Source organism: Aedes aegypti, chromosome 2, assembly GCF_002204515.2.
Source record: "Aedes aegypti strain LVP_AGWG chromosome 2, AaegL5.0 Primary Assembly, whole genome shotgun sequence".
Taxonomy (NCBI): Eukaryota; Metazoa; Arthropoda; class Insecta; order Diptera; family Culicidae; genus Aedes; species Aedes aegypti.
The window spans coordinates 62,096,601-62,113,083 of NC_035108.1; the positions used below are offsets into that span (position 1 = coordinate 62,096,601).

At 36.1% G+C, this 16,483-nt stretch overlaps 1 protein-coding gene across 9 annotated transcripts in view; it reads left to right on the forward strand.

The window, feature by feature from the left end:
- LOC5577554 (trithorax group protein osa) overlaps nucleotides 1-16,483 on the forward strand; it is a 194,547-nt gene that overhangs the window by 109,127 nt on the left and 68,937 nt on the right. For all 9 annotated transcript variants that reach the window (XM_021840980.1, XM_021840984.1, XM_021840986.1 and 6 more), the window contains one exon: nucleotides 814-898. In XM_021840980.1, coding sequence (XP_021696672.1) covers nucleotides 814-898 — 85 coding nt within the window. The remainder of the gene's footprint in view (nucleotides 1-813; nucleotides 899-16,483) is intronic.

Sequence of the window (16,483 nt, forward strand, 5' to 3'; positions counted from 1 at the left end):
AATGATCAACTTCTCCCCACTGATCAACTACACCCCGAATTACGGTATTGCTTTTACGTAAAAGTATTGAACAACATTTTGATTCAAATGCCGAACACTGTGTTGATTCTGTCTCATATTCCGAACACCTTGATTCAAATTCTGAACAGCACGAATAAATCGTATTCAAATGAACAATTTCGCAAATAAATTTATCTGAGCTAGTTCTTCTGGTCTCAAACTAGAGAATCATCACGACTCCCGCGGTATAAATTATATTGGAGACGTTAAAATTGAATTTCAATTGACTGTAATTTCCTTGCTATTTGGTGACATATTTCAGCGAAACATTTCAATCAAATCGCCATACAAAAAGTGAGTGTTCGGAATATGAGTCTGTTCGGAATTTGAGACAAAACGGTATGTAAAAAATGGTATATTGGTGTTTGAGACAAAAACGTGTTCCGCTGTGTAATTTACTGAAAAAACTACTATTTTGACGAATACGCATTTAAAAACTGTTAAACCTCACACAAAATTTCGTCTAACGATATTTTTTTTCAAAGGAACAAAAATTATGGTAACATTTAGCGAAATTGAATTGTTCAGTATTATTTCACTTAACATTAAAAGACGATTTTTGACATTGAAACACATCGAAAATACATTGAATTTTTTTTCTACAAACGGTCTAGAGAGGTGTAGCTTAACTATATAAACAAACTAGCGTTTAAAATTTGTTTTTTTTTCTGATAATTACGCTAAACGAATCACCGCATGGCTAGGTTCGATAAATTAACCACGCTTCGTTACGCTGATAAAACCCTGTTCCAGATCGCTACTATGGAGCTTTCGGTGGATACGGCGGCTACGGAGCATACGATCACAAGAACTTCCGGCCGTGGGACGAAACGTACAGGTACTATTATGATTATCGTAAATGAGCCAGCAGCAAATTTAACGCAGTCCGAGAGCGAGAGATAAATTAAAACCTTAAGGCCCAAGTAAAAAGGGAGCAAATGTCAAAAGTGAAAAAACAGTTTTCGCCGTTAAAATCGACAAATATAAAAAAATTAAAACACACAGCTGTTTTATTTGCAAAATAAAAAGGCTGTGTGTTTTTATTTTTTCCAATTTGTTTATTTCAAGGACGAAAACTGCTTTTTCATTTTTGACATTTGCTTCATATTTTCTTGCACCTTAACCAAATTTCAACTCCAACCAGCTTCTGCTTAGGCTTGGCAGCGTGCTTAAATCTAATCCAGCTTGAGAATAAAAATTGTTGTACAAATAATCCTCCGGAGAAAATATTTTAAACCAGCTTAAAAACGCAGCTTTTCGCTTCTTATAATCCCAAAAGCTTATCCTGGTTTGTTCGGCGTGTACACGTGGATGTTTTTCTATAGGTAACCTCAACGGTCTGAAAGACGACCCGACTACGGCTTTTAGTTTTCCTTTATAGGTCCGTTCCCTTGTACAATGACTGGCCGGTGCCTGTTATACTTAGGTGTGTAAAAAGAAATTTCATGTCTCGAATGGCAACACCTTCTCGGGATCGAAGGAAACGAGCGTCTGCCATGCTTTTTTTTATTAGTCATAAGAGACTTCAATGGCTGAGAATGGATAATACACCCTCCCGGAAATTGAAGCGGTTTTGTTGCTGAATGGGAGGCAACTTTATCGGCCATACTATGTTTGATGGGGGAAAGCAGGAAAACATAAAGGTTTCTCGTGAAACAGATGAAACTGCACTTTCTTCGGTAAGATAAGGACTATGTGTGGTACTTTTGAAATGTTCACCAGAGATTAAACTCAAATACCCCCGTTGGCAAAAGAATCATGATGATAGGGGAACTTATAGCTTCAACATATACTTGATTTTTCTTATTTTTTAAATTTCTTCGTTTGTATCATATCAGAATTGTGAAGTGTGTGAATTGAATTGACCTGACAAGATAGGTTTTTTTTTCTAATTAACATCAATAAATGTAGCACTCATCATAACAATAGGAAATTTCAACGATTTTTTTTTTTAAACTTTTTTATAATTTTATTCGAAATTTTTATCTATATGACAAAAAGCTGCCTATGACTGAAAATCTCAATAATGAAGATAGAAAGAAAAAATTTGACATTTACTAAATTGTTTCAACATTGGATATTTTATGTTATTCATTAGATATACACCAGGGAGGCAGGTTGAGAATCACCATCAAAAGTTTGTTTTGAATCCTCTGTTGAGCCTTTTTGCTTGTATTACAACAGCTAGTCCATATTGGTACAATATTGATGGCCAGAAAATTTGTGTGTAGATCAATAGTCCTTTGTTAAGAAATTACATACAATACATTTCATATGTCACTTTTGAAAGGATATCATATCATTTCCAATCATTCTAACATGACCAATCATGATCTGTTGAACATTTTTTTGTCGAAGGGATGAAAACTATAAAAAGAGCTTTCCAGTGTAGTATATGCCACGGTGTCTCTGGTAGAAAACATTAATATAAAAAAATCAGTATCGATGAAACACCCACCAAATGAAAGCTTAGGCTTTCCCCTTTCATTTGAGACCGGTTTGAAAATGTTCTATCGGGGGGTCCTGAACATTTTTTTTTTATTTTAGTAAGAGATACGTACCATAGGAGATCTTCTTCCACCAATAGTATGATACAATGAATCGCTTGTACCATATGATGACAACTCAATAGAACCGTAGAAGGCCATGACAAATATTTCTGGACAAACATTTGAAAAGGGCTGGAGAGGTCTTGAGCCTTTTTTCAGAAACGTTGCTGTTGAGCCCTTTTTTGCTCGCCCATGCAAACTAACACCACTATCAGAAAGATTAGTGTTAGCTCTTCCTGATAGTAGTATTGGTAAGCGTGATCGAGTTGAATTGGGCTCAACAGCGTCTTACAAAGACATTGTTTACCTATGTCGATGTGCCCTTTTTAAATGTTTGTTCAGATTTCCATAAAACAAGCTTGTTTTTGTTTTGGAAGTGTTGCTGTTCAGTTGATTATAAATTCAGTAAATAGTAAAATTGTATATCTTTAATCAAAATTTATTCATTTATACAAAACTAAAATGGTTGTAAATAGTATTTAAAATTTTGAATAAAAAATGTTTAGAGATTTGAAAGATTTTCAATAAATAACCATTGTTTAGATTCCGTTGTATGCTATTGTCTTAAAATTCAATTATATTTTCATAAGATATTGATTTTTACGATTAGTAATAACCAAAGCGTTTGAAAACATTTACTCATGGATCATTACATTACAAATGGTTTCACAGATTACAAAAAACAACTAAATTGTCATCAATGGTAGGGAAATCGGCGCTGCGTTATAACGCTTCATTGCTTAAGTTGTCGCGTTCTAAGGTGGTATAGCGAAAAATTGGTGCTTGTGTCACGTGATAAGTTTATAAATTCATTGTTTTGGGTCAACATTTTGGTTTGCTGATTAGAGGTATGCCTGTTAATAATTACAATAAATATATCCCAATTTCACACCTAATAATAAATATATATATTTACACTACACTCTGTCAGGAGACCTGAAACATGAAACCGAAAAGCCATGAAGACAATCGTTCGAAGATTTGCGTATTGTGTTTAAAGAATTTGTGTCTGCAACTGTTATCAGCAATAGTGGTTGATATTATTGAACAGTACATTCTTCACGACATCAGGATTACAGTCTGGTATTGTCCTACAAAAATATGTCGAGCATGCACGTTTATTCGTTCAGTAACCAGTTCAAACTTTTGAATATAGCACTGTGTAAATATAAATACAATTTAAAACCTACCACTCGAAACAACAACAATCTCACCAAAACTAAAGGGAAAACGTGGTAGACACAGTAATGCAAAAAGTAAGTGCCAATTGAATTGGTTGGTTGTCGAATCTACACGGTTTACCGCCCAACTGAGAATCTTATTCAACATCTGTGCAACCTAAAAAAAAAACCATTTGTTCGCTGATGACTTGTTTTTGATAAAAAAAAAATTGATTTGAGCACCAGATGAGCATTGCAGTTGAGCAGCTGTCTAAGGGGTTTGGATGTTGCAATCGCCCCAAACATCGCTTTCAAAATCAGCAGACCTAACCAATCAGTTCAGGGGTTTTTAGAGGTAACACATTTGCACTTTGATTTGAATGATAATGCAGAAACTGTAATAACGTAAATGTAAATGCATATAAATGCGTTCAGGGGCCTTCCTTAGCCGAGTGGTTAGAGTCCGCGGCTACAAAGCAAAGCCATGCTGAAGGTGTCTGGGTTCGATTCCCGGTCGGTCCAGAATCTTTTCGTAAAGGAAAGTTCCTTGACTTCCTTGGGCATAGAGTATCATCGTACCTGCCACACGAGATACGAATGCGAAAATGGCAACATTGGCAAAGAAAGCTCTCAGTTAATAACTGTGGAAGTGCTCATAAGAACACTAAGCTGAGAAACAGGCTCTGTCCCAGTGAGGACGTTAATGCCAAGAAGAAGAACGTTCAGGGGTTAGTTGATTATGTGACGTCCTAAAAGGGGGGTTGGCCTGGGCAGTTCGATCTGCAAGCGATGGAGAAGGGTCCTTTAATCATTTACCCTGTCGATTATCGAGCATAATTCCGACGTCATCGGGACTCAAGGCCGATGTAAGGATACTGGCGAAAAAAAACTGTTGCTGTTTGCTGTTGCTTCTGGCGTTCCAGAAAAATATGGCATTATTGAGAAAATGTGGAAGACACTGTTGCTTTTGAATAATTTTAGGTGCTCCATTGCTGGAGACTTGAAAATCGTCAATCTGTTTTTCGTAATAATGGGAGGTAGTTCAACATTTCCTTACCCATACTGTACCACACAAAAAAGATTTATCCAATTTAGACGGTCATCCACGAATACTTCGTCACATACGCGTCCGTGGAATGGGAAAGTCTCGGCTCGGACCATAAACTGGCGAAGTAGTTCTTCAATTGTATTTAATATCCACTGCTCCAAATTGATCCAAATAATGTCGAGGAATGGGTAAGCATCAGCAGTTTGATTGTGTGATTCACAAAGATGACCTTAAAATAATTCTTTTATCACAGGTGAGGATCATCAGTTGCCAACGCCACAACAAAAGTGGATTCACCAGATGAAACTGTCAGAAGCTTTTGAAAAATCGGCATGTTTTGGAAGTGCAATGGGATCTTAGTTTGCTAGCAATTGTAATTTATCGTACTGTTCTGTAAATTATCTCTTTTAAATGAAAAAATGTATTTCAGGCGCTTGATCATTCTGATCAGGTACATAAAAGTTGTTTTCAAACGAGTCTGGATGATGATTTTGCAGAAAAGTTGAGAACTTTTCAAAAACGTGGATTGCTTACCCAATAGATCGAAGTTCCATATTTCTGCTATCATATCCCGAAGTTTTGTGAAATCACAGGAAGTGGTTTAAGCAAATACGGGAAACAAGCCAGTCAAACCGTGCATTTCGATTTTCAAGTTGCTTGAAATCATGTTAAGGTTCCGGAGAACTCCGAAGCATATGATCGACAGCTTCTTTGAGCTGTAGTAATGTACAATAGTGAGCATTTGTAAGCCGTATTATCCGTATTTACTTTATCGATATGTCGTGTATATAATTGGTTTGAATAGAATGGTATAATGCTAAATCTAAATCCTTTTTATTAATTGGTTAACAATTCGTAGTACAATTTCTCATGGCTACCTAGATAAGCATGAAAGAAAATGACTGTGTGAACCATAATAGAGAAATCAGTACTGATAAAACGGCATTGTACTGTTTTGAAAAAAATGTTCAGGACCCCCCGATAGAACATTTCCAAACAGGTCTCAAATGAAAAGGGAAAGCCTAAGCTTTCATTTGGTGGATGTTTTAGCGATACTGATTTTTTTATATTAATGTTGTTCTACCAGAGACACCGTGATGCCACAGGAACACAATGCAAAAATTTTCCGAAGAATTTCACTTTCAAATTACTGCCCAACCATATCGGTCAGCTCCAGTTTCCAACAATATCCCATTCATTAAAAATGAGACACATGCTGTCGGAGGGTTCGTCCCTCGTCCCTGGTCCATAACAGAACCTTTTCACAACTGAACACATGTCACCACAAATCAAACATCAAAGCAAGAACCAATCCTCAACCAGTTGCCATCCTAGACGAGCAGAACAAACATTTTCTGACAGCAGCAGTCCGGCTGGCAATCCAGTCAGATGGATATCCATTCGGGGATGATGCCAACGTTGATTTCCCCATATTCGGATGTGTGTTTACTAGGGTGCGGCCTGTTTATTTTTTGGGGGTTCTCAAAGTCAAATTTTATTGTGCTTCTCTGAATCATTAAGAAAGAGAGGTCTAATAGTTCAAGCCACAAATATCAAGATTGAGAAGTGGCATAAGAAGCTTGAAGATGGATTTTCACTCAAGAAAATACGACAATCACTAAAGTTATCAAAATTTGATTATTTTTCAACAAATTTTGAATTTTTGGCACAATTTTTTTCAAAATCTATTAATAGTATGTAGAATATCAAATTTGTCTAAAACTGTGTAGGTTCTTATGTTCATTTGATTTAAGTTCAAAATAGCACACTTTTTTTCGAAAAACAAGACGCACCCTAGTTTGTACGTATGAATCAACATCAAGTGAAGAGAACCGACTGTGCATAAAAAAAAATTCAAAAGAGAACAGCTCTGGAAATCACTTGTCTGTTTGTGGGGTTGAGCTCAACCCCGGAAGCACAAGGGGAGGCCGTGGTTTGACCGAAAATACACATAAATTAATGAACTCGGAACGCCAGAAGGCTCCCAGACTGGTGACGACCCAAACCCGGCAACGGAACTGTCACATACCTCGAGTCATTTATAATGAAAACCCATAAATCACCGGAGGATGTCAATTAAAAGCAATTTATGGGAGAATGGATGATTGTATCTTGGGAGATGATCCTGCCGTCTGACTTCCCGACGTTTTCCCCATTCCTAGGTCATACGTCTACATGCTCACTTATCTTCTCGGTTATGAATTTTGCCGGCAATGATCCGTAGAAGGACTTCTGTGAAGGAACCACGTCGAGGAATAAAGCATTCCTCAACCTTCGATGGGTCTGCTCCTCGATGTAGGGAGCTCTTTGAATTATTTAATTGGAATTTCTCATCCACCGAAAACCACTTCAAGCGGTCGGTGGTGGGATGAAAAAGGACATCAAAAGCATCCCGGAAAGCTCTGTGATGTTCTACACGTATAGAGCTCCCATCGATCGGCTCGTTAGATCCATCAAGCATTTAAATTTGTGTATCATAATTTACGAACAATTTCAAAGTGTTCAGCCAACCCCGGGATGTGGAAGGAATAAAACTGGCCTGCACGGATGGAAGGACGAACGGGCAAATGCTTTTAATGAAAGCACTAAATTGAGCTTAATGACTGTTTGATTATCCACCGATAAAAAACCGGGCTTTCAATATTCGACCAAGTACGGACGAATGAACGAACGAACAGACGAAGCACCATCGGAATCTACGGGCATCGGTGCATGTTATGGGCGTAGCCAGGTTTCTCTTCAGGGGAGTGGGGCTAACGACCTCATATATTTATACACAAATTTCACGCAAAAACAATCGATTTACACACACTTTATCCCAGTCTTCCGAAATGGTGGTCCCCGGAACCCTAAGGCGCTGGGACGACTTCTTTTATTAACATTGTTAATGAAAAAGTGAACTATTTTACAAGATTTATGGATACATAAGCCACTGTTTACCTCACTGCCTTTGCATGAGCATTGTTTCCAGTGCGAATTTTACTCATTAATGATAGTACTACCGTCCCTAATGCCTCTCGGTATCCGTAAGAAATAACTGGCTTTGTTTCGGCCTAATCATTGGTAGATGTCGTCAGTGCGGCATTTTCTAATTAAAAAAAAATTGAAAATCCTGTAATCCTGTAATCCTGTAATCCTGTAATTTTAAATACAAACCTTGTTTTTCATAACGATAATTCAATCCTATAAAAAAACTTTTTCTCCCGATTTCTACATATATATGAAATCTCGAAACTCTCGGCTCAAATAATGTTAGCCCTTGTGATTCTGAGCAATTTTGCCGAAGACGCCATCTTTCTAAGTGGTCAGACTACTAAGCTATGCGCAAAACAAAAATTCTTTGCTCACTAGCGCCGCCAGGTGGCAAAATTTCGAAACTTTCGGCTCAAATAATGTTAGCCCTTGTGAAACAGAGCAACTTTGCCGAAGACGCCATCTTTCTAAGTGATTAGGCTAGTGAGCTATGCGTTAAACAAAAATTCTTTGCTCACTAGCGCCGCCTAGTGGCAAAATTTCGAAACTTTCGGCTCAAATAATGTTAGCCCTTGTGATACTGAGCAACTTTGCCGAAGACGCTATGCGCAAAACAAAAATTCTTTGCTCACTAGCGCCGCCAGGTGGAAAAATTTTGAAACTTTCGGCTCAAATAATATAAGTTCTTGTGATACTGAGCAACTTTGCCGAAGACACCATCTTTCTAAGTGGTCAGGCTACTGAGCTATCCGCTAAACAAAAATTATTTGCTCACTAGTGCCGCCTAGTGGCAAAATTTCGAAAACTTCGGCTCAAATAATGTTAGCCCTTGTGATACTGAGTAACTTTGCCGAAGACGCCATCTTCCTAAGTGGTCAGGCTACAAAGCCTTGCGCAAAACAAAAACTCTTTGCTCATTGGCGCCGCATAGTGGCAAAATTTCGAAACTTTCAACTCAAATAATGATAGCCCTTGTGTTACTCAGCAACTTTGCCGAAAACGCCATCTTTCTAAGTGGTCAGGCAACTGAGCTATGCGGAAAACAAAAATTCCATGCCCACTAGCGCCGCCTGGTGGCGTAATTCCCTATCAGAATGACCACCGTATGTCAGCCCTTGAGCTACTGAACAACTCTCAATATGTTACAAAATTTTGCATTCTTATCCCTCATGGTTCATGTAGTGCAAATCAGAAAAAGCGCCCCTACAGGCCAAGTTCTCAACTAAAAGGATGATCCTCAACTCCTAAAGGTAGATCGTACTTAGCACTGAAACTTCGCCGAAGACAGTACTGTGCTATCTCTTTTGGCATACGAGATATTCAACGACACCCCCAAAGTGATGAAATCCCATGAGCCCTGGGTCTCCTATAACGCAGATTCCTATTACGCCCCCCAACCATGTGTCTAATAGGAGACCTGACTGTATTAGCTTTTTAGTGATACTCGGCAAATTTCTTCGAAATTCAAAAACGAACTAGACATTCCAAATTGTTCTCTATTTCCACTCAAACCACTGGTGAAACTTTCTCGAACCTATCAGTAAGACTGATGTGATATTCGACTGATATCTATGATAATGATCTTTGAACATTTTCTACGAAGATTCTTGACATGGTTTTTAGTGGATACCTAACCCATCTTTGGAAAATTTCTTGACCAGAACTTGGTAAATTTTGGTGGGTAATTGGAGATATCTAAAAAAATGTTTCTTGTAGGGTAAGGTGGGGCAAAAGTTCGACCTTAGTGGAATAATCAAAGTTTCCAGGAAAACAATAGCAGTTAAAACAAACAAATACCATACAGTGAACCTTCAACATATTGGCTATAATTTTGCTGAACAAACTTGTGTCAAAATATTTACCCATTTTTAGTTATAACAGTTTCAAAATTGATTGTCTTATTCGAACTTTTGCCCCACCGGTGGGGCAAGAGTTCGAATCTAGCGTGGAGCAAAAGTTCGCTGGCTAAAACACAAAATATCTATCCTTTTATGAAAGGCATACTTTAAATCAGCCGTAAACTTATGTTTGACGAAAAATACACACTAAATTTTCATTGAAAAATTGCCCAAAACCGGGTTAATTGTAATATACTCAAAAATAGCAGTTTTTCGCAAAACTAAGTGGAAATGTAAAATTTTGGTGACAATTTTCACACGATTAGACAAATTTAACTAAATTTGAAGATAAAATGTGGATTTTAGGCAATTTGCAAATTTTTCCGTGAGTTTATACATGGGTCGAACTTTTGCCCCGCTGATTCGAACTTTTGCCCCACTATGGGTCAAAAATTGTTTTCAAGCATTTATGCAAAAACTAATACACCTCAAAGCAACCTTATGATAGGCCTAGAAACGCCCTTACATAAAATATTGAAAAAGATTTTATCTTCAATTGGTTCAATGCAACGAAAGTTTGACCAAAAATTACAATATTCACGTCGAAAAACAACAAATAGCCATAACTTTTCCAAATCTCAATCGATTTTCATGATATTTGGATTGAAAGTCTCTTACTTGAATAGCATTTGAACCACCATGACATTTATAAGATTTGTTTTAAATTGAGCTAGAAATTTTAAAAAGAAACTGTTACCCGACTCGAACTTTTGCCCCACTTTACTCTATCATTAGCGTAAGGTGGGGCAAAAGTTCGACCTTAGTGGTATAATCAAAGTTTCCAGGAAAACAATAGCAGTTGAAACAAAACAAATACCATACAGTGAACCTTCAACATATTGGCTATAATTTTGCTGAATAAACTTGTGTTAAAATATTTATCCATTTTTAGTTATAACAGTTTTAAAATTGATTGTCTTATTCGAACTTTTGCCCCACCGGTGGGGTAAGAGTTCGAATCTAGTGTGGGCAAAAGTTCGCTGGCGAAAACACAAAATATCGATCCTTTTATGACAGACATACTTTACACCAACCGTAAACTTAAGTTTGGAGAAAAATACACACTAAATTTTCATCAAAAAAATGCCCAAAAACCGGGTTAATTGTAATATACTCAAAAATAGCAGTTTTTCGCAAAACTAAGTGGAAATGTAAAATTTTGGTAGCAGTTTTCACACGATCACACAAATTTAACTGAATTTGAAGGTAATATGTGGATTTTAGGCAATTTGCAATTTTTTCCGTGATTTTATACATGGGTCGAACTTTTGCCCCACTATGGGCCAAAAATTGTTTTCAAGCATTTATGCAAAAACTAATACACCTCAAAGCAACCTTATGATAGGCCTAGAAACGCCCTTACATAAAATATTGAAAAAGATTTTATCTTCAATTGGTTCCATGCAACAAAAGTTTGATCAAAAATTACAATATTCACGTCGAAAAACTACAAAGAGCCATAACTTTTCCAAATCTCAATCGATTTTTATGATATTTGGATTGAAAGTCTCTTACTTGAATAGCATTCGAACCACCATGACATTTATAAGATTTGTTTTGAATTGAGATAGAAATCTTAAAAGAAACTCTTACCCCACTCGAACTTTTGCCCCACTTTACTCTAACATCTTTGAAGATGGTTTAAAAAACATCATGGCACTTCTGAAAATATCAACAAATCGCTTCCTCAACAACCTGATTTTTTATTAAAATTTGGCAATATGCTTTCTCAAAGTTCCTTATCTAACTTTTGGATAGATATTTCACGGACTCTTGTCTAGATTTTTGGTAGATCCAGATATATTGGCAGAATTCTTGTATTTTCTGTGTTGAATCACAGATGTGGCTGGTATATCAAAAATATTGTATGGTAATGAGATCTTTGCAGGCTTTCCATAAACATTCATTTCAAGAATACTTCGCACAATTTCTGGTGCATTGTCTTTCAGTCTGTTCAATTGCGATGATTACCTATTGGTAACCAATAAGCTTTTGAATAAGCCGTAAGTTAGTCTATTAACTGCATTCAATATGCTAACTGCCTTAATACAGGCTGACTGCTAAGCTGCCAGTTAAAAGTTTTTAATTGTTAATCAGCGTTTCAAATGCACAACATGTTCTGATTTCCGAATATTTCAATTACTTTAATACTGCCACGAAACTGCTAAGAGAGGTAATTGTATTCGTAAGCTATCATACTGTCACCTTTCTCGCTGGCCCACAGGACACCCCTTCTCGCCTTTTAAGAGAAATCGTGAGAACATAACTTTATTATAGATAATTAAACAACATCTGAATAGGTTAAAAAGATATTATGAACATTGGAATCGTATTTAAATCTGATAAAAGTCATTGTGTAAACTTTTAATCACGCAGAGATAATTGGTGTTACTATTTCATTTTCTATGGAATGAAAGAAGGACAAAATCTCGTATGCAGTGGATTTATGTGAGATTCATTGTAATATAGTCAAATTACTTTTCTACATACATCATTTCTTACTATTTTCTAGAATGGCAGGAGATGGTTGTGGCCTACATAATGCCATGTTTGGTTTAGGGACAAAACGTCTAATTCCAAAACGTCGAAAGGGACAAAACGTCAAAAGTATTAACATCTCAACAGCGATTTGGAATTGTTTTCTACATTTCTTTGTTCACATCGTGGTCAACGAAATATGCGTTTGACACATATTGAATCTTTCGGAAGATAACCATTCTTCCTAGAAACATTCGTTTTCTTCCAATTTTCTCTTTTCGACGTTTTGTCCTTTCGACGTTTTTTTCCTCCGACGTTTTGTCCTTTCGGCGTTTTGGCATTCGACGTTTTGGAATTTGACATTTTCACTTTAGAAGTTTTGTCAGCCAACCATTTGCGAAGCAGGAATGAAACGATTACTAACATACATTAACAAACGTATGTAAGATTAGGAACAGCAGCGAGATGAGACGAAAACAAAAATAATAAGAGAAGAGAGAAAGGTACGAAACATGGAAGGAGGGGGAAGAGAGAAAGAGATATTTTTTATTTGTCTTCAAGTTAGCGTTTCGTTCTAAATGTTATCATTTTTGACAGCCGAATACGAAATTTCTGAGAGTAAGCTTGTAGTGCATTATACAAGCGCAGATCCAAATTTCTAAACGGGAGTTATTTACAATCAAGTCAAATTTGGACTGGAAATCCCAGTAATCCCTGTGGGTTTTATTAACTTTATTTTGCCTGATGCGTCAAAGTGCTTAAGTTGCTCACTTGATTCATGGTGGACAGTTTTAATTCCTTCAATGATGCGAATAGTAAAAAGGGACATGCAACAAAAGTTCAATCCAATGGACGTATGGCTTAACTTTCCCAACAAAAAGATGGTGCAACTTTGTGGATGAATCACTGCAAATTTTGGTATAAAATTGTGAAGGAAATTTATGTTAATCTTCCGTAGATATGTTTAACCTTCAGGCTGTCGCGCTGTTGTACTTTGTACAACAGTTGTGATTTATATACTATCATTTTGCAACAAAGATATCCATCGACACCAAACCAAAATGTATTCCTCAAGAATCTTCTTAAGAACAATACTCGACAGTTTTTATTTACAGTATGGCCCTTTATAATACGGTAAAATCAACAAATGTACATGGAAGTCGCATGATAATGCACGCACTATGTAAGGTTCGAGGAAACCACAGTTTGAAATCGTCATATCTCAAAATCCAGATAATATAGTAATTTGGGATCTTTAGTAAAGTTGTTTTGGAGGTGAAGCGCTATATGATGGTACCTCATTTAATTCGGAATTTGACCGCTAGGTGGCACCAGTGGGCATGGAATTTTTACTTTTTTTTCCACATATTTCAGGATCCTCACCATTGAGAAGGATGTCGTCTTCGGCAAAGTTGCTTAGTAAGTTAAGGACTATCATTTTTCGAGCTACTTGATTCGAAATTTTGCCACTAGGCGGCGCTAGTGAGCATGAAACTTTTGTTTGCAGATATCTCAGGACCCTGACCACTTAGAAAGATGGTGTCTTCGACAAAGTAGTTTGGTAGCTCAAGGGCTATCACTATTTCAGCCAAGAAATACGATATTTTGCCATCAGGCGGCGCTAGTGAGCATGAAATTTTTGTTTTCGGATACTGCAGGATCTTGACGTTTTTAGACAGGTACCTTCGGCAAAGTTGTTCAGAAACTCAGGAACTATCATTATTTTAATAAATCTCGAACTTTAAAGATTAAACAAAGAAAGAATTTGATCTACTGAACAACTCTGCCAAAGACACCATCTTTCTAAGTGATCAGACTCCTGAGATATTTGCGAAACAAATGTTTCATGCTCACTAGTGCCGCCTAGTGGCGCGACTACTCGCGTTACAAAAATTCGCGCAACGACCGAAAGGTTAAAAGAATCCAATCGGGAGAATCCAAGTAAGAAATTATTATATCATTCACCATTTTTCGTAAATAATTTCGAAATTTTTATGAATCCAAAAAGTACTCAAACATATTCACTTACCTTTCTAAAGTCATAAATTTCCACCAACAGCTCAGAATTAATACAAAACTTTAACCTAATCGCAGTCCCACTTTGCCTAAATATTCTACTGGAAGTCACCAATGACTCAGCAAGCATCTCAAAGTTTCATAACACTGCTTCCTAAAGTACCAACCAACGCTATAGGAACCAAACTTGGGTTTTTGAACACATTTCTTCTGAGAAAGCTCTGGAAGAATCTCAGATCGAATTTTAAGACGAATTATGCGAAAAATCTCTGCAGTTGATTTTTTTTATTAAGAGAAGGAACTAAACATTTCCCTTGTCCAACAAACAATTCCCATTTTACTAAAACATTCGGAAGAATCCAGTAGTCTAATGGGTAGACGTGACTTGATACATGATGACATACAGTATTGGACAAAGCATTTGCAACTTTTTCGATTTAACATACAAAATGGTCAACTTTGGAGGCTCATATCTCAGTTATTTAATGTGAATCAAATTTTCACAGCACGTCAGATATAACTTGAATTTTACAATTATTTTTGAGAAATTTTTCCAATCACGAGATTAAAAGAAGTAACGGTTTGACTAAAGTGAAATATTTCACGGAAAATTATGAACAATTTATCTGAAAATAGGAAAGCGCTACAAATAAATAAACTTGTTCATACTGTTTAAATCTACAGCTTTGCTGAAGACATCATAATGATATTCCTTCAACTTTTTAAGTTACGTAAATTATAAAACACTGTGAAAAAAAATCGCTTTAGTTAAACTGTTGTTGCTGCTGAACTCGTGATTGAAATATAATTATTGGACATTAATCTACAAAAGGAACAGATAAAATTACGTCCAACATACAAGTTTTTAAACCAAGGAACTATTTTTACCTTTGAGTAAATAGAGTAACAATAACGCTTTTGGATACTTGTATTCCATGAAAGCTGCCAATTATTCAAAGAATATTTTTTTTAATTTTGTAAAATAATCAAAATCACAAATATCACGATTGTAAGTTATACCACGAAAAACACCCAATTTTGCCAATAAATCAGCCTGCTCATTACCATAAATATTACAATGAGCTGGTACCCAAACGAATTAAACAACACATCCTCGAGAATACAAATTATATAATAAGTTTTTAATAGATAGAACAGTACGATGAGTTTTAAAATGAAAATTAATGAAATTCAAAGCATTAAGACAACTTAGGCTATCAGAACACACCATGTATATGTTAGGAGCGGAATTTTCAATAAAATTACAAGTAAAATACAGAGCAGTTAATTCAGCTGTGAAAACAGAACACGGAGTTTCCAATTTATAAAAATGAGCCAAATTGATGTTGAAAACTCCAAATCCTGCGATATTTCCCTCTAAAGATCCGTTTGTGAAAAATGTTTGATTTTGTGCTACTCCAATACATTTTCGATTAAATAACATATTGACAAAACGGAAATGAGCATGTCGAATTTGTTTTAATTCTTCAAGTAAAGATAAATCAATACATGGACGGAAAGCATGGACATTCATGCTATTTTCATAGAACATAACATCTGAATAAGATAATTTTTTTTTTATTCGTAACTAGTGGTCCCGGCAAACTTCGTCTTGCCATCAAGTAGGCTGTTGAAAAACGCTATTGATCGTTCCATCCATCGTTCCAAATGACAGTTTCGTTCGCGCTCGTTTTTTCAACTCACCCGGTAAATATCCTGGGATTTTTATAGACACAAACACGTCGGAACCCTTGACGAAAAAAACTGAGAAAGAATCATTCAAATCCGTTGACCCGTTCGTAAGCCATTTCGTGACATACAAACATCATTCCATTTTTATTTATATAGATTTTCAGATTAAATTGTTGTTGATGTGCAATATAAACTGAACACTCCTTCAACAAGTTATGTTTCTTTCCGCAATAAATGCAACCATCAGAATTTTTCTAACAGTCAGATGGAGGATGAACTCCACCACATTTGGAACATTTTGGTTTATTTGAACAAAAATTGATGTGTGTCCACAAGGAAGACAACGATCACAATGCATAATTTTGGGATAAAATAATTTAACGTGAAATTTCACATTACCAATAGTAACATAATCAGGAAGAACAGATCCTTCAAATGTTATCTTGATATAATTAGAATGTGTATAGGATGATCCATTATCTGAAAATGTTAATTTAGATAAACGAACACATTCTAATATTTTCCCAAGAGAAATTGCCTGGTTTTTTAAAACTCCAGAACCATGAGTTACAATATCATTGCATTCTAAAGCTTCATCGTAAATTATAC